The sequence below is a fragment of the Natator depressus genome, chromosome 1, assembly GCF_965152275.1.
Source record: "Natator depressus isolate rNatDep1 chromosome 1, rNatDep2.hap1, whole genome shotgun sequence".
Taxonomy (NCBI): Eukaryota; Metazoa; Chordata; order Testudines; family Cheloniidae; genus Natator; species Natator depressus.
In genome coordinates this window covers 196,123,298-196,147,262 of record NC_134234.1, presented here as the reverse complement: position 1 = coordinate 196,147,262, position 23,965 = coordinate 196,123,298, and the positions used below count along the sequence as shown (strand labels likewise).

At 43.0% G+C, this 23,965-nt stretch overlaps 1 protein-coding gene across 2 annotated transcripts in view; it reads left to right on the top strand.

The window, feature by feature from the left end:
• Positions 1-4,057: 4,057 nt before the first annotated feature.
• The window catches only part of TTF2 (transcription termination factor 2), a 35,142-nt gene continuing 15,234 nt past the window's right edge, over positions 4,058-23,965 (top strand). For both annotated transcript variants that reach the window (XM_074973581.1, XM_074973573.1), the window contains exons 1-14: positions 4,058-4,121; positions 4,405-4,516; positions 5,630-5,716; positions 7,866-7,932; positions 8,524-9,558; positions 10,783-10,909; positions 11,725-11,925; positions 13,548-13,705; positions 16,117-16,198; positions 16,525-16,641; positions 19,032-19,182; positions 19,438-19,543; positions 20,590-20,780; positions 21,901-22,054. In XM_074973581.1, coding sequence (XP_074829682.1) covers positions 4,094-4,121; positions 4,405-4,516; positions 5,630-5,716; positions 7,866-7,932; positions 8,524-9,558; positions 10,783-10,909; positions 11,725-11,925; positions 13,548-13,705; positions 16,117-16,198; positions 16,525-16,641; positions 19,032-19,182; positions 19,438-19,543; positions 20,590-20,780; positions 21,901-22,054 — 2,616 coding nt within the window. In that variant the 5' untranslated portion in view covers positions 4,058-4,093. The remainder of the gene's footprint in view (positions 4,122-4,404; positions 4,517-5,629; positions 5,717-7,865; positions 7,933-8,523; positions 9,559-10,782; positions 10,910-11,724; positions 11,926-13,547; positions 13,706-16,116; positions 16,199-16,524; positions 16,642-19,031; positions 19,183-19,437; positions 19,544-20,589; positions 20,781-21,900; positions 22,055-23,965) is intronic.

Here is a 23,965-nt window from a genome sequence, read left to right as displayed (position 1 = left end):
AGTTGCAGTGCGGGAGGTTTAGGTTGGATATTAGGAAAAACTTTTTCACTAGGAGGGTGGTGAAACACTGGAATGCGTTACCTAGGGAGGTGGTAGAATCTCCTTCCTTAGAAGTTTTTAAGGTCAGGCTTGACAAAGCCCTGGCTGGGATGATTTAATTGGGGATTGGTCCTGCTTTGAGCAGGGGGTTGGACTAGATGACCTCCTGAGGTCCCTTCCAACCCTGATATTCTATGATTCTATGATTCTAACAGTGTTAAAAATGCCTGTGTCCTGTCTACTCAAGTGCTCTCACCATTCGTTCCTCTGGGTTGAACTTCACTGCTGTATGCAAAAATGGGAAATTTTAGGGGGAAAGTCCAATGTAGACAAGGCTTCAATGAGTTTGATTTGTTGCAGTCCATTTCTCAGTGGACAAGCCTCTACATTACATAAACTAGTATCACAATTGGCACTAAATGGTCCCCCACTTTTGGAATCTTATCATAGGGTAAGTCCACATAGCACAGTAAGCCCCAACTCAGACTCAGATTCAAGCCCACTTTGGTCCATGCAGAAATTAGTCTCACTCAGGCCAGTGACCCCTCTGACTCAGGCCTGCAGATCCTGCTAAGGGGGTGAGTCAGATCCTGAGTCCTGCTGTAATGCAGGTCAGATCCCAGACATTTTGCAATCTTGATGCAGCTCAGGTCTGGATCATCAGACTTGGGTCTGGAGAGTTTGCCAGCATTATCTCACAATCTCCTGCGGCTGTGCTTCCAAGCCCTTCAGTTCCAAAACTTGTCACTTACTTCCCAGGAACCGCAAACAATCTTCTTGTTTAAAATATCTTGTTTTACCAGGAAGTAAAGTACAAGGTAAACAGCCCTACACGCTGTCCAGAGGTTGACCTCAGTGAGTTTACCTCATGGTAAAACTAAAGTGCCTGGTTTTCACTGTTTTTTTTACCTTAGGATAGCTCACGTGTTAGCTACTCCAAGGTGAAAAAAAATACACTGAGTTGAGGCACAGTGGCAAGGAACAGCATCCAGGAAGGTCTGCTGTTGTTGCTGTTCATGCTGTACCTTATCTTTGCCAAGGCTCTCAGTCTGGCACCTCAGCAGTATGAAATTTACTTTAAAAATGGTTAATATGGTCAAAAATTATACTACATTTATTTGATCTACTCTCATCTCTTGGCCCTGTTGCCACCAGCATTCTGCTTCTGGTTACTCCTGAATCCTAATTCTAGCTGAATCTGTGGGCAGGTCTACATTACAAATTTACATCAGGTCCGTAGAACTACCTCGCTCAGAGGTGTGAATTTTTCTGTGTGATTTTGGGCAAATGACTTCACTCCTATGCTTCAATTTCTTCATTTGTAAAATGAGGATAAAAATACTTAGCTCTCTACTTCAGAGAGTATTGTGAGAGTGAGGCTTGGTCTTCACTACAGAGTAAGGTCCACATAAGGCAGCTTACATCAACCTAACTATGTCCCTGTACACACTACAGCTGTGCTCCCGCCAATGTAAGTGCCCTGTTACACAGACATAACTCCACCTCCACAAGAGGTGTAGGGCTTATGTTGGTGTAGTTAGGGCGATGTAGTGTCCCCCTGGACACTGAGGGTTACTTACATCAGCTGTTGGCTGTCATTCTTGTCAATTTCTCGGCTCCATGCTGGAGCCTTGAAATTGACAAGAAAGTCAGGCTGTCAAGGGTGGGTTGCAGGCTCCAGCTAGAGCCTGGCTGCCCCCGCAAGTCCCAGTCAGCCTAACTTTGATACTTGGAAAAATACTGGAACAAATGTTTAAACAATCATTTTTAAGCCTCTAGAGGAAAAATAGGTTATAAGGAATAGCCAGCATGGATTTGTCAATAACAAAAATTACTCCAGACTAACCTGATTTCTTAACTTTGACAGAGTTACTCGCCTAGTGGATGGAGGGAAGCAGTGGATGTGATATATCTTGATTTTAGTAAGGCGTTTGACACAGTCCCCATGACATTCATGTAAGCAAACTAGGGAAATGCGGTCTAGATGAAATTGCTATAAGGTCAAAAAAAGAACTAGATAAATTCATGGAGGATAGGTCCATCAATGGCTATTAGCCAGGATGGGCAGGGTTGGTGTCCCTAGCCTCTGTTTGCCAGAAGCTGGGAATGGGCAACAGGGGTTGGATCACTTGATGATTACGTGTTCTGTTCAATCCCTCTGGGGCACCTGGTATTGGCCACTGGCGGAAGACAGGATACTAGGCTCGATGGACCTTTGCTCTGATCCAGTATGGCCTGTCTTATGTTCTTAAGGTCAATGAAAAACTGGGTGAAAGACTGTACTCAAAGAGTAGCTATCAACGAATGGTTCACTATCAAACTGGGAGGGTATATTTAGTAGGGTCCCATAGGGATCAATCCTGGGACCAGTACTATTCAATATTTTCATGGACTTGGATAACGGAGTGGAGCGCATGCTTACAAAATTTACAGATGACACCTAGCTGCAAGGTTGCAAGTACTTTGGACGATAGGATTAGAACTCAAAATGATTTTCACAAATTGGAGAATTGGTCTGAATTCAACAAGATGAAATTCAATAAAGATAAGTACAACATATTTTACTCAGGAAGGAAAAATCAAATAAACCAACTACAAAATGGGGAATAACTGGCTAGATAGTTGTACTGCTGAAAAGAATCTGGGGGATACAATAGATCACAAACTGAATATGCACCAACAATGTGATGCAGTTGCAAAAAAGACTAATATCATTCTGGAGTATATTAACAGGAGTGTTGAATGTAAGCCGTGGGAGGTAATTGTCCTGATCTACTTGACAATGGTGAGGTCTCAGCTGTAGTACTGTGTCCAGTTCTAGGTGCTACACTTTAGGAAAGATTTGGACAAATTGGAGAGAGTCCAGAGGAGAGCAACAAAAGGTTTAGAAAACCTGATCTATGAGAAAAGGTTAAAAAAAACTGGGCATGTTTAGTCTTGAGAAAAGAAGACTGAGGGGGACCTGATAACAGTCTTCAAATATGTTACAGGCTGTTACAAAGAGGATAGTGATTGACTGTTCTCCATCTCCACTGACAGTAGGAAAAGAAGTACTGGGCTTAATCTGCAGCTAGGGAAATTTAGGTTAGATATTAGGAAAAACTTTCTAACTATAACGGTGGTTAAGCTCTGGAAGAGGCTTCCAAGGGAGGTTGTGGAGTCCCTGTCACCGGAGGGTTTTAAGAACAGGTTGGACAAACACATTTGGGATGGTCTAGGTTTACTTAGTCCTGCCTAGTATGACCCAATGTCCTGATTTTATAGGGACAGTCCCAACGTTTGGGGCTTTGTCTTATATAGGTGGTGCCTATTGCCCGCCACCCCATCCCGATTTTTCACCCTTGCTATCTGGTCACCCTAATCCTGCCTCTGCGCAAGGGGATGGATGGAGGACGTGATCTATTGAGGTCCCGTCCAGCCGTACAGCTCGGTGCCATTTCTAGCGAGAGTAGGGGGGTAGTTGCCCGGTGCCCTGGGCCAAATATCCAGCCCTTCCCCAGGGGCAGATCAGAAATGGGGCAGGCAGGCAAGGAGCACTGGCCAAGCCCGGTACGAGCAGGGCAACTGCAAGGCACCTTGTGCTCCAGCTGCGTGCGGAGGGGGCACCGCGCGCGGAGGACTGGGGGCGGGGGGGGGCGGGGAGCAGGTTTCTTCAGCAGGAAACACGCACAAGACCCGGCCTCGGGGTGGGATGGGGCGTCCCACGGGGTGTGTAGGCGGGGGAGGGCAAGGAGGAGTTCTCGCCAGGTCTCATTGGTTGGCTTCCCACCAATGACCTGCCCCCTTAGCTTTGCCCGCCTCCTCCCCACCATTCGAAAACTGAGTGCCCGCGCAGAGAGAGACGGAGCGAGAGACGGAGAGGGTGGAGGGCGGTGCCCCGCTGCGATTGGCTGGCCATCCTCCCACCCCGCTCCTATTGGTCACTGTGTCAGTGACGAGGCCGGATCCATATGTCGGATTGGCTGGCTCCCAGAGCGGGGGGGCCGACAAGACACGTTTTCCGGAGACTCTGCCGGGGCCGGGGCCGGGGCCGGGGCCGCGCAGGGGCCTGGGGATGGAGGCGGTGCGGTGCGCGGGGCACGGTGAGGGGCGGAGCCGCGGTGACATGCCTGAGGGGCTGCGGTGTCCCCCCGGTCGGGCTGGGCTTTTCTGAGGCGGCCTCCCTGGGCCCGGGTTTCTTCTTTTTTTTTTCCCCCAGAGGGGGGGTGTCCCTGGCGCGGGGTCCCCAAACTGGGCGTGGGTGAGTCTCCTGGGGCTGGGGGTATCCCCGGGGCTGGAGGAGCGCCCTAGCCCCGGGTCTCAGAGTGGAGCGGATGCTGGGAGGCTGAGTCTCACAAGGCTGCTTTTCTCCCCCCCTCCCCACAGGGTCTCTCTGTTTCCTGAAAACAGGCGTCTGCGATGGGCCAAACAAAGGGAAAAGCTTCTACATGTGCGGGGTCCAGGACCAGGCGCCCTGCGGATTCACCCTCCCTGCACAGTAGGTTTAGGGATGTGGAGGTTCCTGTTCTGCACACGTACCCCCCCCCCCCATCCTCTGGGGTGATGCTGAGCTGTCACGGCACAGCCTGGGATGCGGTGTGTGTCATCTTAGGTTTTCCAGTGTTGGATCCGCTCTCAGATTACATTATAACAATATTCATTACTAAGCAAAGGCAGCTGCTGTATATGTGTTCTGAGGAGCATTGCGGTTTAAACATATAATCTGAGTGTGGAACGGATTGATAGGAAGGCAGAAACATCCTAATCCCCACAGAGAGTCTGTAGAGTATCCTATTATTTAATGTTTTTATTATCATAGTTCTTAGGAGCTCTAGTCAGAGGCCAGGACCCCATTGCACTAGCTGTGGTACAAACACAGATCAAAAAGCTGGTCTCTGACCCAAAAAGCTCACAGTCTAAGACTAAGATAAGAGATACAGATAAGTGAGGGAAACACAAGGGAACAATGTGATAATAGTCATCATGATAGGCAGCAGACTGATCACACCAACTGATTAACAGTTATCAACTTTTTTATAGTCATGGTAAAGGAGATATGTCAGGATGTAAAATGTCAGCCTGTATCTCCAACTAGCCTACACACCTTCAACTCGGATGCCCATATGCATCATATACACTCATCATGGGTTACAAAATACCGTGGTTTGTAGATGTAGCCATAGACCATCCTGCAGTTCACCCACAGATTAGCTAGTAATATCAATATCTTATCTCTTAATCTTTCTGTATAGAAACCAGAGATTCAATTGTTTCCCATCTTGACTACCCCTTTATAAATTATAAACAATACAGAAGACCTGGGTTAATCATGGGTTCAAGAAAACCACTGTTTTTGTTACATAAATGGCATTTCATGTCTTAAGTGCTGGAAACTAAGAGAGAGAAGGGATTAGCCCTTTTATTAATTTTAAGTGAATTGGGGGCTGTTTGGGGAGCCCTGACAATGAGCTGTTAGTTCTGTGAACCCGACCTCCTACATGTCTCTGAACAAAGGTGTCTTTGAGATCTTCCTCTAAGGATTTTGGCTTAAGCATTTGTTTCTGCTATTGCTCTTACTCAGACAGCTCAAATCTTTTCCCCCCACCTTCAGCCTTCCTGCTTCCTACTGCTTGATCCATGAGAAGTACATGGTGGAGCTGCAAGTTCTGATTCAGCAACAGGACAGAGAAGAATACAAGTAGGTTTGTCTAAAGGGAACATGTACAGCATGTAATTCCTATTAATTTGAAAAGTTAGGATAACTCTTCCTTCTTGTGGCAGCACAGCCTGATCACTATCCTGCTTGGTGTATACATTTCTGCGGGTTTGCATATTATTTTTCAAATATGGCAGGTTCCAGCTCCTAAGAGCATAGAATGTAAATAACTGGATTGAGGTGGGATGTCTTTGTTGTACTGAAATTGGCATAATTTTAAAACAGTATGACTTACAACGTTAAATTGTAGATATCCTTGGATGGATTGTATATGTGTTGGACACTGCAAGGCCTACAAAAAATCAGCTCCCAACAAAGTTCAGTTTCTATTGGCTAGACATAGTTTGTATAGATAGTACACAGTGATGTGATATAAGAATTTTATTGGCATGAGTTTGTGATGATCACATTAATCGTGCGTGGTAAAGCCATTTCTGAGTTATCCAGATCATCAGAAACAAGTGCTGGTATAACTTTTATAGAGTGTCGTCATGTAGTCTCTGTATGACACACGTTACAGGAAAATCTATTTTAGGAACGTTACGGAGATTTAAAAAAAATCATAGTACTATTTTTTGTGTCCTTGTGCCTGTGTCTTGGTCAGCATGAGTCCAAATGGGCTGGGCTCAGACAGAGAGAATTAACACTAATAAATGGTGTAAAATAGAATCCTGTACATAAAAATGTCATAATTTAGTCTAGCTCTGGCCAGACCAGGACTAAAAATGAGAGCCAGGTCCCACTAGAAAGGCTCAGATCTCCCCTTCAGTGATGTCAATATCCCATTTCTAGTCCTGCTGGGCCATTGGATATTGGACACTAAAGTTGTCACTGGCCCAAGATCATCGTAGGTCTCGGACATGTATGGTTTTTGAGGGAAATTCTACAGTAGGGATGGGGAGGAAACATTTGTTTGGCAGGTTAATGATGTTTGTTTTAGCATCAGCTGTTTGAAGCTGCTCAGCAGTTGGAAATGTTAAAATAAATCCTGGGGAGTTGGATTATTGGGCAGGTGTTACAGTTATGTGATAAATCACACAGGTGTGTGATTATTAATCAGATGCTCTCCCAATTTGTCACATGGGTATTTCTGTCATATAGGTGATAGACATATCTATATGTGAAAGTATAGATACAATCTATATGCAAGTTAATGCTACTTGTAGTTTTGACATTGATTTAACATATTTTTGTTATTGCTTGTGCACAGTCTCCTATGAGATGGGTATTACCCCTTTTTACGGTTAGGAAACTTGAGTTTAAGAAGTTAAGCAAGTAGGTGGTGGAATGGAACCCAATTTTCTGACTCCCAATGCCTTGCTTGAAAAACTTAAACAAGGCTTTCTTATCATTGTTCTTCCATCTTTTGATTCATTTATTCAATAACTTTCAAAATTTTGGCTCCTTTCATGTTAAAGACCAACCTATTCTATTCAGTGATCGAATTATTTACTAGTATCAATGTTATGTTATCATAAAAGGTTTTTCTTTGGTACAATTATTTATTTATATTTATATCCCACATAAGCTCTCAACATGTGTTCAATTAAAATTCACAATGATTAAATAGAAAACAGCTGCAATCCAGTAAAAGCATCTCACAGAGCTCTGTTTGTCAGCTGCCAAATTAAAAAAGAAGCCTCCCTCTTATTCCATAGCCAAACGCCTTCCTTTCCCACCACCTCCCGCCCCCGGCTTCAAAGAAATGCATTGCACAGCCCATCTCTTAAAAGGCAAAGAAATTTGGGCTTTGGTAAACCATGAGGGGTTCCAAGACTTTGATCATAATCAGTGACTGAATCGTGTTGAATGTTCTGTGTCACCACACCTTCAGTTTTTGTTTCAAGGCAAGAGAGGAACTATAAGCAGAGGAAATGAATGTATCCAGAGGATTTTAATATTATAGAAAGCTATGCATTGGGGAGTTACTAGATTTGATCTCGTTTATTTTTCCAAAGGTCTTGAGCGATATACTAAATGCAGACAAATCCCTGTAAAGTGCAGATCCAGAGACTCTGTCTGGGACACTGCTTGTGCAAACTGAATTTTTAAAGATCCTCTGTGATGGAACATACTGGTATATGTGCTAAACTTGCTTTCGCCGCTCATGGTTTCTCTTATTGTCCACTAGGCTATACTATCGATGCCTTAAAAGTAAGATGGAAGGGAAGAGGTGGTGTGGGAGCATCCCATGGCAGGTACACGTGTCATTTATATTTAAGCTCTCTGTTGCTCACAGCATGCAATTGTTTACATTTGTCCACTATGCAACCTGTAGTTCAACCTGCGATGGGCTATGGGTTCCAGTGTGCAGTGCTCCGTCTGGATTTCAGGTGTCAAGCCGCTGTTCTTAAAATGAAATATTTCATGCGGGGGCCTCTCTCTTTACAGGCTTAGATAAAACTAACTGCCTCAGATCAAAGTACAGGGAGTACTCTGCGTTGTGGGCAACTTGGGTTCAGTATCCAGCTGTGGTCTCTCTTTCCCCTATCCCCATTCCCAGAGGCTGCATGGTTGATGAGACATCCTGCTCACTCCCTGAGGTGGGGCAGTGGGTGCAAGGAATCAGCTTTAGGCTTCTCATTAGTGCCTTCTACAGCCAGGCACTTACTAGTACTTGAACAGAAGGATGGCGGCTCTGACACAGCCTAGCTGGAGTTATGGGAAGGGTGATATTCCCAGAATCTGATCTTTCTTGAGTGGGCTATGGCATGGTTGAGGGTGTGGATGGGCTAATATTCTTTCCTAATTCATGTTCTAAAGAATAATTTTATTTGCATATTTTGCAGGATTCCAAAGCCATCAAACCGCCAGTAGATGCAGAATCCCAGTATGCATCAGAGCTATTCCTTAATCCCAATGGTCAGCGAAATCCATTCAAAGTTCTAGACAAGAATTGTGAACTGTCCTCCTGGAAGCTACTTAATAAAGGCAACAGGGAAAAAAATAGCATCGAAGGAGGGAAACAGAAGGAAAAGAGAGAGCAGGCACTAGATAAAAAAAAGGAGGAGAAACTGACATCTGAATCCCAGATGGGAAGAGAGCCTCCAATGGGAATGAAGATTAAGAAAAAACAGTTTGGGGAGAAGAGGAGTGACACAGAACTTGGGGAGGAAACAGGGACCAGAGCTAAATCAAGTCAGTCTGAGGCTCAGAAAGAGAGAAACCTTTTTGGGGATAAACAAAAATACGGCACCAGTGGAGAGTCTGAGAAATCCTCTGAGCACATAGAGGAGGAGGCATGTGCGAAGCCAGTGAAAGATGCCTTGCACAGAGAAAGGAAACTAAAGTCTTCATGCCCAAGCCTTGACACCCAAAAAGCAAGCACTGAGCCACTGAGAGAGGAGCAGCTCAGAAAGGGAGACTCAAAAAGCGACAGGGGCAAAGGAATAGAAGTGAAGGTAGATGCTGGTGGGAAGGCTAGAGAAAAGAATGTGACACCCAGAGAGTGTGTGATTTCCCAGGAGGCTACAGGCTTGTCAATACCATCAGCATTGCTCCAAGTGCCCTCTGAAGGAGGCCCTGTGGCACAGCCAGCACCATCAAAGGCAGGAATAGTGCCAGGGGAGCGAAAATATGTGACTCAAAATACTAACAGTGATGAAGGTGAAGTTGTGTTTGTTTCTTCCAAGTTGGGCAAAGACCGACCTGATGGGTCAGTATTGGATTTGCAACAGGGGGAGGTTCGTGAGAGAACATCTGGGAAGAGTGAGCAAAGGATTTTCTCTTCCTCTTCAGGAGTTGCAACATCTTTGCAAAAGGAAGAAACCCTGGACAGCAAAGCCCTTCAGAACCATCTTACAGTCCAGCTGAAACAGAAGAAGGTTGTTGTTTCTATTATACACTTCACTTTTGCTCTTCCCAGTCTCGAGGCAGCTGTTTGCATCAGCTCAGTCAAAACTAATAACCCCTACCGAGCAGTATACATAAGGCGGTACTCTGGAGTGCTTTGAGAAAGGTGATCACTTCAGGCTTCTAAAAACTCAGGCTAGACACAAATCAGTTGGATCTATATACACTTAAAACGCTGTGTGAGAGAACTTCATATCCTCTAGCTTGGGGGTACTTAGTATTTTCTTCTCTGAGGGCCATGTCAGCAACATAGTAGGAACATATGGGCTGCACCTTAGGCTGTGTCTACATAGCAGCTGAGGGAGCGCTTTCCAGAGTGAGTAGACACGTGCTATCTCCGCTCGACCTAGCGTACTACAAATAGTCGTGTGGCTGCAGTGGGATGGGCGACAGCTAGGGCTAGTTCCGCAAATCCGTACCTGGGGTCAGGCAGGATTGTACTTGGGAGACTAGCCTGAGTGCTATTTGCAACTTTGCTTGAGAAGTGCTAGTACATGTCTGTCTACCTATTTTGGGAAGCACCCAAAATTGCATCAAATGGAGGAGACTGCAGCCATGTTCACTTTTTAAAAGTTTGGTAATACTTTGGAAAAATGACTTCGTGGAGAATATTTGATTCCAGCTTTGCATGCTTACTCTGGGATGGAGAAAACAAGATGTGTTCTTTCGCTTTTGTTCATAATTACTAATAATAAAGATCTGAAAACTTAGAAATTCTGTTGATCCCGCATAAGTCAAAATAGAATTTAGATCTCGCTACTAGAACTGTTGCTTCTGTTGGATAACATGGTGTAGAAAGGAGTAAAAATAATGAATAAAGAAAGCAATCTAGACTCAGTGCCTTGGAGAGCTGTTGAGATCTTTAGGCTATGCTGGTTGTGTTCTCCTTCTCATAATCTTAGGGAATCAGGGGTTCCTAATTCCCCTCCCCTAAAATTTAATAATAGTTATCTTATTTTCTGGTTAAAGATGCTCCAGAGATTGATATAATCCTTATACGAACTACGTTACACTTACAAATATTTTGGAGATTGCAGAATTAGGTTAAAATATCTGACTTCCTAGAATGCAAGTCTTACCCTTTTTACTTCTGACCTTTTGACTGTCCTGTGTAGAAGAGACTGGTTGGAAGTAGTTGGGGGGTGGATATCAGTACCGAGTAGATAAGACGTGGATTTTTGGGTTTTGTTTTTCAGAGCACTTTGGCGACAGTGAATCTTCAGGCTCTACCGGATAAAGGCGAAAGATTATTAAAGCAAGTGCAAGGTTTGGAAGCTGCGCTCAGTGCTCTCAGCCTCTCAACAGCAGAAAGTGCAGAGGCAGGTAAGAGGATTGGTCAGTATTTTGCCAAGTGGTGTGTCCGACTACAGTGTGTACATAAGGTATAAGTTCATACATGGTGTGTTGCATATATAGAGCCATGGGAATGCTAGGAAGCTGGACACAGCATATTAATTGAAACACCTGAAAATGAATGAAGGAATGTATTAAAGTTGATTATTTTATTTTTAAAAATTTTTTTTAATTGAGAGGTGGTTTTCTCTAGTGACTTGAGCACATGACTGGACTCCAGAATTTCTGGATTCTGTTCCAGCCCTGCCAGTACTTGACTGTATGACTTACGGCAAATCATGTATGTCACCTGTGTCTAACTGACCAGTATCCTAAGGGTTAACTTTTTCTCTCTGTTGAGAACCTTACTTTTTGTACAAGGTATTTCAATTATTTTGCCTCAGGTGTACAATGTACTAAACTTCATCAGCCATTTTGTGGCCAGATGTGGTTGAGCGGATACTTTTGGAGTTTCTTCACAATCCTGTATGCTAATTCACTAATCTAATTAACTGTATTAATCACCTGTGGATGAGATGGACCCTCTCAGATTCACTGGGCCATTTGTTCCTGGGCACTTGTACATGCTGAGAGTGTCAAGAAGGACACCCCTTGTAACATGGACAGATCCTCTGGGAACAGAACTGAGACTCCCATGTCTCAAATACGCCACTGAATGGTCCTTGTTAAGTGAAACCTTTTGGTCCCTTCTCCACTGTACCACGCTTGAAATGTTGACCTAAAGCTGAGAGACTACAAAGTCCATGGCCGAGCGATTAACCTTGAATGTTTCCCTTCTCAAACAGGGAACAGTGTGAGTAGTGACAATCAGGAAGAATCTCTGTGCAACCCATTCAGCAGGACGACCACTGAACCATCCAAGTCTGTGCATCTGAAAAACCCACAGCCATTCCAGGATCCTCTTGCTAAAACCTCTCTAGGATTGCATGGCTGCAGCTCAGCTCCCTCTCTGGGACCCAGTCAATACTACAGTAGTGTCTATGGAGGTAAGGTTGAGTGGGCAGCAAGAAACTAGGCCTACTTGCTAGCTAGCAGTTGGCTTTTTTCAGATTAGGTACCATAGTCAAGCAGCAGTTTGGAGGGAATCCTAAACTCTGTGGATGAGCAAGAGCGTCTTATTCCAGTAAATTTCTAGTTGCTTTCTTCCGTAGAATCTTAGTGTAGAGAAAAGTACAATGAGGTATCTTGAGGAGTAAATCCTGATAGAAGGAATATCTGGGTACATCGGGGAGTCAGAAACTTTGCTTTATTTTGTTAGGTTGGTTTCTGGCAAGCTGCTGACGTGGTCCTTCATTAAGCAGAGTATAGATCCCAGTATGCTATTCTCCATCCTGAACCAAGTGGGGAACTCCGTGGGTGGGTGGGTTTGGTGACCTATAAGATATATGAAAAAAGTTAGCTCTATGTTGCCCATGGGGATTAGGCAGTGTGATCAGATACTAATTCCTTGCAGGGTGGATTGATTTAAATCAAGGTTATTTAAATCAGCAAGCCGGAAATCTTGATTTAAATCATCAGTTTAAATTTTGTTTTGCATTGTACTCTTTAGTTTTTCTAAAGAAAGGATTCTTATTGGTTGGTAACCATTAAAACATGTTTATTTGCAACTAAATATAGCTTTTACACTACACTTTGTCCTTTTTTCCTCTCTAATCTATACACATTTATTTAAGCATTTATATAGCTTAATTTAAATTTATTCAGATGCATAATTCATCATTTTTAATAAAAATTTAAAAATTAAGAATTTCTTATTTACTAGATTATGATTAATTTTACTTGTGATTTGTGTTAAGCTCTGTTTGGATGGAAATTCAAATTCAGTCAAAAATACACAAAAGCACCATTTAATTTTTTTATTAAATAAGACTAAAATGTTCTGGATACATAAGAAAAAAAAGTTAATCAAAATTTATTAAAGCATGTTTTGCATTTTAAAACTGATTTATTAAACAAATGAAGTATTATCTGTAGTTAGTGAATTGAACTGATTTGTTTCTGGTCACCATGTCCTTCCAGATTTTAAAGCTTATAGATCTCATCCTCTAACACCTAGTTTTTATTCATGGATTGGAAGAGGGGAAAACAAATGTTTCTGTTTTTTCAACACCCAGTTGGTTTCTTAAGGTTTGAAGAACTAGATGAATAAACTGAAATAAGAAAATATTCTTTTTGCACCTGCTGACAAAAGCTGGTTTAGCACTTCAACAAACTCTGGCTCCAGGTGCTTAGCCAGTAACTTCCACTAGTTCAATGGTTTGATTTTTTTCTTTAAAACTTGGCAGCAGACATGTACTGCTTAATGTTTTTTGTATTTATTTTTACATGATTTTAATAGATTTAAGCTTTAACCTGTGTTGTCAATTTCACATTTAAGTTTTTTTTTTAAAAATAAACCTCTATTTAACTTAAATTAAAAAATTGTATTTGTTAATTAAAAAATAAAACAATCAATTTTTAATCACACTCATCCATGTTTGTTACCAGGGAGGTGCACTGTGGTGTTTTCTGGAAGCCTGTAACCATTTAACCATGCCTTTTAGCCTCTGAGCTTTAGTGGGAATTAGTGCTATAAACAGTGCTCATTCACTATGCTGCCTTTTCCTAGCAAGCGCCAGTGTGCAGGGACTGTATGGAGGCAGAATGACTGAAGATCGACTCAGGGCGGTGCACAGTGCCACAAGTGATGCCATTAACCATCTTCACAGATCTCTAGAATCCTGCCCCACAGAGGAGACTGTGGCTGAGGACCCATCTGGGTTGAAGGTGAGCCAGTAGCAAGAGAGAGCAGTACTCAATTTGATTCACAGTTTCATGTAATCTCCATTATGAAACATAATGTCAGGGATTATGCTATAAAATGGGCAATTCCAACGTATTACCTATTCCTAGACAAATGTACTGCCTTATGTATACTGTTCCACTTAAGCCAAGAGGTGCATCAGTAAAAAGCAGAGGTTTGTCCTTCGCTTCTATCATTTTTTTGTAGGAAGAGCAAACTACAGTACTGCGAGTGACGTATGAATCTTCAGTTTTACCAGAAGACTTTTAGCATTCTGTCAGCTACATTGGAACCTTATCACTTTTCTTCTTTAAGATTGTAATGTCTTTGGGATAGAGGCCATGTCTATGTATGTATTTACAGAGCACCTAGCACAATGGGGCTCTGATCCTGATTGGGTTCTCTGGGTGCTGCTTTAGTCTAAATATGACATACAAAAACTATGCTGAAATAATGTTATTTAGGATGTAAAGTCACTTACTCGACAGTTAGGAAATGCCAGATTAAGGCTGCCTGTACAACCATAATTCAGCCCCCTCGTGTGTATGCATTATGATACAGTTCTTAATACATAATCACATATGGTTTTTTCCCCGCAGAAAAATAACTTGAGATGGTTTGAATAGTGAGTTTGGCACTAGTGAAAGGTGTTAGGTGGACAAGCTTAGAGACTGAAGTTCTCTCTCTGTACATGGCATGAGTAGTACAGTGCATATCTCTTCACAGTTCTTCTACTACTCATTCTTCCTCTGATCATCATCTTAATTGCAATCCTCTGTGCTGGTCTCAGACACAGCTGCCCGCTTCTTATTCTTTTTGTATGTACTCTAACCTACCATAGAATTTAGCCCAAGCTGTGTTGTAGATTAGAGCACTCCCTGTTGAATAGACAGTGAAGGGTGGTAAGTACAGTTAGCTCCCAAATTTTGCATCTGTGTGCTGCAAAGCCTTTTAGCAATTCATAGTTTCATAGAGTTTAAAGACTGAAAAGATCATTAGATCATCTAATCTGACCTCCAGTATGTCTCAGGCCATTAAATTTCACCCAGTTACCTCTGTATTGAGCCCAAAGCATAACTTGGCTAAAGCACATCTTCCAGAAAGGCATCCAGCCTTTGAAGACTCCAAGAAATGGGGAACCCACCCTTGGTAATTTGTTCCAGTGGCTAGTCACCCTCACTGTTTTTACTTGTGCCTTATTTCTAATTTGAATTTGTCTGGCTTCAGCTTCAAGCCGTTTGTTCTTGTTACACCTTTCTCTACTAGAATAGAGAGCCCTTTAATATCTGGCATTTTTTCTCTGTGAAGGTACTTATACGCTGTTATCAAGTCACCTCTCAATCTTTTTGATAAGCTAATTTTTCAACATCCTCTTTTAAAATGTGGATATCAGACCTGTGTGCAGTATTCCAGTATCAGCCATACCAATAATGTATACAGAGATAAAATCACCCATATACTCACTACTCCCATGTTTATATAGCCAAAGATCACATTAGCCCTTTTTGCCACAGTATTGCACGAACCGAGTCTGGGGAACCAAAAGAAAATCTGTCCCTGCTGGGCAGATTTAATTGTCATTCTTTAATCCTCATGAAGAACTACAGTGACAGCTACTCTATAAAAACGCTGATAGCTATGCCATTGCCAACTCTCTGCCACAATCAGATGGACTATTTCATTATTAAAAATAGCTTTTTGCCTTACTCAAGTACAGAAATCAGTCCTATACAGTAGATAGTAGAGGAATACTAAGAGAATGAATAAATGGTCAAACTTGACCTCCTCCAACATTATTAGGAGTTGATGGTTGCTAAATGTAGTTAGTCATGAAAAAATTCCTTTACTCTCAATAACACCTCAGATTTCCACTACAGGTCATATGATAAATTAGTTTGGATGCTTATACAATAATATAACATACAGGGTCAGAAGTTGCATTATTTGCTAGACATGATTCCCAAGGATAAAAACTCAATTATTGTTTTTTAAACTTTCCTACACTGGATAGATCTGTTTCTCAGACGGTGATCTTTCATAGTAAAATAAAGCTTTTAAAATGACATGCTCATAAAAGATCTTTCATATTTCTTTACAAATATTGTACATTTAAAAATTTCTTCCAGCTTGTGTGTGAAGTACTAGCACAAGTTAGTCTGTCTTATAACATTTATAGTGTCTTGCTATTGCAAAAAGTCTGATCTCAGAGTAACTAGTACCACTCTGAGATGTCTGTCAGTTTTCTTTCCAAACCAATACAAACAAGTGCTGAGTGTACAGTTGCCCTAAAACAGAACTTGACTGATTGATCAACTTGGCATTGAGGACAGAAATGTCTGAGAGCAATGTCTCTGAACGGCAATTACACTTTACATTCTGTACTTAATCTTTTCAGATCCCATTGTTGCTGCACCAGAAGCAAGCACTTGCATGGCTACTCTGGAGGGAGAGTCAGAGACCCTGTGGAGGAATTCTGGGTAAGTAACGTAATAATGCAATGTATCTATTTGAGGTGCAGTTTTCTGGCAAGAACATGCCTTGTAATTAATTCTCCACCATGGTGGCAGTGGTGAAAGCGTATTTTAGTCAGGATCCATTTCCTGGAGAATCCTGGTTTCCTTGTCTCCCATCCAGATATGGGTCAGCAGCCCATAGCAAATCATAGCTTACAGTAGTAAGTTCTTCAAGATCAACAAATATCATACTGTGTTACTTGTGAGTTTGAGATGCTTCAGCATAGATTTGAGCTATGCAGACTCATTCCATGCCGTAATCTTGACTTTCCCTCTTCTTCTTCTTCCAGCAGATGATATGGGCCTGGGGAAGACTCTAACAATGATTGCACTCATTCTGGCCCAGAAAAGGCTAGAGAAGGGGAAAGGAAAGGAGAAGAAATTGGAAATGTGGCTGTCGAAACATGGTATAGAACAATTATACTGCAAAACAATGCTGGTACTTCAAGTGTCTGGGCTCTCTAAAAGATGTGCACTGTGTGTGGGCAACATGCGTTGTGGTACCTGGATGGTCCAAGTCTGACCCACAGTGTGCTACAAAGTGGCTGCCCTACACTTGGCTCTGGAGGTGCAGCCTGCAGAAAGTGTATGCTGGGATCATAGTGCTCCACTGAATCAGGATAGAGATGTGAATGCTGGGATTTGTAGTCTGTCTCCATTTAGCCAGGATTAAGGCAGATGCGTACTGCTCCATTATGTGCAAGTAATATACAGTCTTGCCCTTGGATATGTATGCAGCTCCTTCTGAAGTCAGTGAGTTGCACGTGAATATCGGAAGGCTACATTTTTCCCCTATGTTTGCCCCTGGGATTTCTGCAAGCTGTTAAATGTGCCCCTCAGTTGGGTGGAGTTTAGTAACTGTGTGTGTGTGTGTGTGTGGCCATAGTCTGCCCGTCTGCCTGCCTGCCCAGTATGTAGGAACTACAGGTCTTTCTTAAATCTTTGTTGGATGTTATGCTATTTGGTTGGTCAAAGTCCTAGCAAGATTGCTAAGGATGTGTCTGTGAGAAATCCAAACACTGCTATAGAACTCGCCTATTACCATTTACCCTTGGAGATATTCTTGGGATCCAAATGACTGTTAGTTTGTGGGGGGTTTTGTGTGTAATTCCCCGCCCCTCCTTGAATCTCAGCAAGGAGGATTCTGCCAGAACTATGTGGTACAGAGAACTAAAAACACCATTCCATCTCTGAGGGTGAGGGAAAGAATCCCCTATGGTAGGGGTGGGCAAACTATGGCCCGCAGGCCAAATCTGGCCCCGCAGGGCTTTGGATGCGGCCCGCGGATTTGCCACCCCTGTGGTTCTGTGGGCCCCGCACTGCTCCGGGAAGCGGCTGGCACCACATCCCTGGGGAATGGGGTGGCAGAGGGCTCCGTGCGCTGCTCTTGCCTGTGGGTTCCTTCCCCGAAGCGCCCATTGGCTGGGAATGGGGAACCGCGGCCAATGAAAGCTTTGGGGGAGGTACACACAGGTGCGCGGAGCCCTCTGTGCCCCCTCCCCCAGGGGGCCGCAGGGACATGGTGCTGGCCACTTCCTGGAGTGGCGTGAAGCCGGGGCCACCTGCCCTGACCTCAGTGCGGGCCACTGCTACTCCGGAGCTGCTCCAGGAAAGCGGTGCCGGGCTGGAGCCCACACCCCAAACCCCTCCTGCACCCCAACCCCCTACCCTGAGCCCCCTGCCGCACCTCTTCTGCACTCCTGCCCTGAGTGCACTCCACACCCCTCCCTGCACCACTGCCCTGAGCCTCCTCCTGCACCCCAACCCCCTTCCCTGAGTCCCCTCGTACATCGTGCACCCCTCCTCTGCCCCAGCCCCTTTCCCTGAGCTCCTTCCTGCACACCGCACTCCCCCTGCCCCAACCCTACATTCATGGCCCTGCAAGCAATTTCCCCACCCCGATGTGGCTCTTGGGCCAAAACGTTTGCCCACCTCTGCCCTATGGGTATTGAATCTATACTTAGTTTTGAAGCATAGAAGCTAGGTAATGTTATGCATATCTTGTACTAAAGCAAGTGGCGATTGCATATGTCCTCCTACAGTCTGGGGAAAAAAAAAAAAACCCCAACCCTGCAGACTTTTCAAGTTCTGATTGCACTGGTGTATCCTGTATGCACACATGCACAGAACTGACTCGTATACAGAAACGTTCGTTATTAATTTATTTTCTCAGAATGATGGCTCCATCCTCATTTAATTTGTTATGAGTTTTGGTTTTTTTATTCCTCCCAAAAATGTTACCAGGATTTTCTGTGTGTCTTAAGCAATCAGTATTTCTTTTTCCTAAAACAAAACTTAAATATTTGCATAGATGATTTTCATGAGATGTCACATTCTGGCTTTTTTTCTTAGACTTTCAGCATGCTAAAACAGAAATAATTAAGTGTGATAATAAGGCACTTTAGTCTTTCAGTGCTTCATATTGAAATCCTTATTTATTATTCTAGTAAGGCTTCATGCATGAAATTTTTGTTAATACAAAATAGCAACAAAAGAATGTCAAGTACATGAAAAATAAGCTGAGCTTTAAAATATTTTTGTTTGCATGTGGTGTTTTTAATATTATACAGATTTTTCTCCAAAATGTACAACTGCAGGAATACACTGAAGAACTGAAACACTTAATAAAGACACATCTTCTTTGCAGAACCACGTGAATGGGAAGAGTGGGCCTGCTCCTCTAAATAGATGGAAGGTTTGGAAAGTCAAGGCAGCTGGTTGGGAAATCCCATCCTAATTGTACTCAAATGAGGAGAAGATTCTGAAATCTCTTCCTTTTCTTGTCTTTCTATTTAAGATTCCTCTGTCGTCCTCTCCGGAGGTACTTTAATCGTCTGTCCAGCATCCCTGATCCACCACTGGAAAAAGGAGGTTGAGAGACACGTAAGCAGTGGCAAACTGAGGGTCTGTCTGTACCATGGCCCCAACCGGAACAAGCAAGTAGAGGCGTAAGTGCAAAGCCATAGCAATTCTGCGCAGGAGAAGCAAAGCGCTAAGCAGGAGGCTCACTGGCTGAGCTGTCTTGGGGAGAAGTCCCCAACAGTAGAACTGTAGGAGGCATAGGGAGTCAGGATTGATTGACGCACTGGCTCTTACAGAACAGCATCCTACATGTTCATCCTTGAGTGTTGATTTTGCTGCCTTGCAGAAGGGGTTCCTGATGGGTCTCATTGCTGACAAGCATGTCTCTTCTTTTTGTACAGCCTCTCTGAATATGACATTGTTGTCACCACCTACCATCTTCTCTCCAAAGAAATTCCCACGAAGAAGGAAGAGGGAGAGGTCCCTGCTGAGGACCATGATGTGGGGGTGAGATACATGCAGTTGACAAGGGGGCTGCTTTATACAGAGAGACTTAAAAATCATACTAGATTGAGAAGTTGTTTAACCTATTATTGTTTCAAGAAACAGCTAAGATTATTGAACATGGAAAAATATTACTTTTTCAATCCCCCGTTGCTGTGAGAGACTTATACAAACAGGAGAAACTGACTGGAGACAATCAAGTTGTCAAGTGCACAAAGTAAACAGAAAAAGTAAAATATCTATCCTAAGCTTTGTTACAATAATCATGTTACTTTTAATAGTAGTAACTAACCAGGGCTTGGACTCCAGCCCAAGCCCAAATGTCTGTCCACATTGCAGTTTTATAGACCTGCACCCTGAGGCCCGCAAGCCTGAGTCAGCTGACATGGACCAGCCATGTGTGTGTTCTTGCAGTGTAGATAGACACTAAAGTCAAAACTACTTTCAATTGGCTGTATGGTACAGATGAAGTACACTTCAATTCCCTAGGTGCACTTTGTATATGATATTAACTTTTATGCCTTACATCTGTATGCACAAGAGACCCAAATATGTCTCCCGCAGCCATTGGATCTATGTATTTCCACACACTTGTAAATGTAACATCTCCCCTCATGGATTAATGAGATGGGATTTATCTTTTGGGGTGCATTACATTTATCCTTTTGTCATAACCTGGCAAAATTCTCCTTGTCCAGAATGAATATGTTTTTGGGCAGGATATTAAAATATGCATTTTTTTCATTATCATCCATAATCATGGTAAAGGACAGCCAAGGACACTTTGGTCTGGGGCTAGTAGACTTTCTTGACAGTTTTGCAGAGCTACTTGACTGAAATAAGCAGTGCATGTTATGTTATAAAGGGGTGGAGAGAGAACCGCAATAGAAGTGGTGACTGCTAAGACCTCTGCTCACATTTGTGGGGACTTCCACCAGGGAAAGACTTCCTGCCAAAAAAACCTATCGACTTGTGGCTTTCCAGGATGTGGGGTTTTTTCCCCCCAGCCTGATATAGAATTATAAATTCAAGCCTACTTTCTCCTCCAGGATACATCATGTCCCTGCTCTCCTCTGCTCCGAGTAGCCTGGGCTCGGATTATACTGGATGAGGCCCACAATATCAAAAACCCCAAAGTTCAGACCTCTATAGCTGTGTGCAGACTGAGAGCCAGTGCCAGATGGGCTGTCACCGGGACGCCTATACAGAACAACCTGCTGGATATGTACTCGCTGCTCAGGTGAGCTGACCACGTGGGAAACAATATAACCATAGCTTTGTCTATGGGTAACCATAGCTTTGTCTATGGGCATCGTCCAGTCATCTTAAACCAAAGATCCTGGTGTAGAGTAACTTTGCTAGTGGTGAGGATTCCCAATCCGGTTATTCTTTAGTAATTCAATACCATCAAGCAACTTATGGTAGTGCAGACTTCTCAGGTGACTGGATTTTGGCTAGGCCAGTAGTTTTACCTCAGTTCTTTGTATGGCATTAGATTCTACACCTGCAGATAAGGTGGTCCACAGCCTAGTTGCTCTGTATCCTGGGCCATTGACCTATTGCTTATACTTTTGCTCCCATAAACAAGGGGGTTAGGTTAGTTATTAATCTATTGTATGTTCTTACAGGAGAATTGAACTGACCATGGCATTGACCTTAATGAACAGCTGTGTTCACTCAATAGTCATTGTTTCTCTCCTGTGGCATTGCTGGGGCTTCATTAGAATGAGGGAGCGTGTGCTTATTACAGTAGTTTCCAACAAATTAGTTATGAATTTAGATGGCTCTACAAAAAGTGGCTCTAGTTGGGTCATAAGCGGGTTGAACACTTGTTACTTTTGAAAACAATCAAAAATATCTGATTTAATCCCTGAGTTTAGCTTCAAGCTGGCTGATTGGAGGGGAACTTTTGCACAAAACTTGAGATGAACAGATTATTTGTTTTTTAGAGAGATGGGAGTTTGAAGCATTAAATGTGATGCCTTTTGGCAAATTCTTATGCTGTTTTTCTTTTTGCCATCTTAAAAATAAATAAATAAAAAATGAGGTGTTCAGAGGTATACTAAGAAAGAGGAGGTGATCCCTGCTGAACCAACAGCACTGCCCCCTAGCACCATTGGGAGCAAGATTTCTCTGATCGTCAGGCAGTTTGTGTTTTAGTGTGCAAAGATGTGTCAGTGCTACGTCTGAATATAGATTCTGTTACTGTTGTGGGCTTTTGTTTGAGGGAATTTGATGTAAACAGAACACGAGGCTGTTTTGGACGGGAAGCAATCCGATTCTCTTCTGATCTTCTTGAGACTAACCAAAGAACTTCACTTAAACTGGCATTAATTGTCTTTTCTCTCTTCTCCTGGTAGGTTTCTGCGTTGCTCTCCCTTTGATGAATTCAAGCTGTGGAAGAATCAGGTAGATAACAATACAAAGAAAGGGGGAGAGAGATTGAGTATCTTAACCAGGAGTCTCTTATTGCGGAGAACCAAGGACCAGTTGGACTCGACTGGCAAGCCCCTGGTAATGACCTCTCTCCTCTTCTGGGTGTGGGAAAGGGATCTGTGCCCTCCATGTAGCAATCAGATGGTAGTTTTTCATATACGGGCTTGTCACTCTGCGACTGGTTTTTCCCTTTGTTCTGCAGTTTAGGATGCAAGACCAGACCCTGTCATTCACCAGCAAGGAGGCTTGGCTTCCTCTTCAGGGAAACCAACCCAGCTTCCCAAAATGGAACAAAAAGCTCATTATATATTGTTGTTTTCCTAATGAAGTTAGGAAATTTAAAATATTCTACAGAGCAGAGAGTCAGTGAACTGAATTCTTACATCCAACAAATGGCCAGGTCAGAATGGTGAGCCTGGATACTCTGAGAAGAGAAATAATCAGGTATCAAATTTATCTTATTCAGGCTAGCCGTTCCTACTACTGGGATTTTAACAGCAATGAAATACCAAAGATGGCCTTCCCTGGCTACTTACAATTTAAGATAGCAATTGGTTTCCTCTAATGGATTATTTGGGGTATCTCGGCATACAGAACTTTTTTTTAAATAAATATGTATATTTTATAAAAGGCTACATCTAGAAAGGTTGTGCAGCTAGCTTGTAGTACCTAATTGTGAACGGTGTACCAAGTAGCTGCTTTCTCAACCCCAGAAATTAATCATGCCCTAGTAAGCATGTAGCAATTGAGGCTTAGTTGTTTGTTTTTGCCTCTTAGTACTGACTGATATAAACAGAGCATTTGACTTCCTTTAAACCTGAGTGCTAACCAAGCAGAACTTATCAGCTCTCTAAACACCCAGTTTGTACCATGATTGCTTTAGGATGATTAGGTTTAGCACAGAAAGAAGGGTGCCATTTCCTGAGATCTGTGCTACACTATGTTAACTCTTGGACTAAAAGCTGGGTCAAAATGCAGCAGCACGTTGTTGTTGGTCAGTGACTGGCAGGTGTGATCCTCTTTGGAACTGTAGAGCAGAGGAGAAACCCAGTAGTGAGTCTCAATATTCAAAGAGGAATATAAGGCATCTGATTTCTTTCCATGCAATATATTAGCAAATTAAACGTTTTATAGCTCAGTGTTGTCAACTCTAGTGATTTTTGAGGTTTTGTGATTATTATTTTTTTTTTAAGTGTTTTTCCTAAAGCCCCAGCTCCTGGGATCATGATATTGTATGAGAGTTTCAGCTTTAATTTAAACTAAGTAAGTTTCTGGCCCTCATGATTGCAGAGAAAAGCATGAAAATGTGAAGCAAGTATAGCCTAAGGGATGGAAAAACAGAAGGCTAATAAAAAGAACCCAACATTACTTTTTTAATCTTTTTATTTTGGTGGGGCTGGACTCAGTTTTTGAATGTTTGGGGTTGGCAATTGTGAGTTCATCCTTAACCTTGCTATTTCTTATGTGAAGAATGCCAGGGAACTTGGCATCTGGAGGGATGAACTACAAGCTGGGGGGAGGGGTTTTCAGCAATGGCGTTGGGGCTGGAGTTGGGTGCGATTGTTGCCTGAGGTGAGAGATGTTCTGGAAGCAGATGCCAATCACCTCACCTCAAATGAGGCATGTTCACTCTTAGCTGTTGAACCTGCAGGGAAGGTGGCTGGGGATGCACGTATGTGGGCTGTAGGGATGCCTATCCAATAGGATTTTTTAAGTTTCAATGGACATAGTAGATGTTCCTTCTGTGTATATATTCTCTAACTCTGCCCAAACTACCTCTCTCCTTATCAGCCTCGCTTGTTAGCTACTGTGGCTGTGATGAGGAACCTGAGGGTGTTACTGTACCTGCAGAAGCAGAGCCAACAGGGAGTGCTCTACATGGCTTAGCATCTTTAATTTGAGTGAAGGATTTTTTTATTTTTTTTAAAGATTCAAATCAGATGAGAAACCTCATCCCATCCTTATCACATCCTACCCATTTAGGACCTG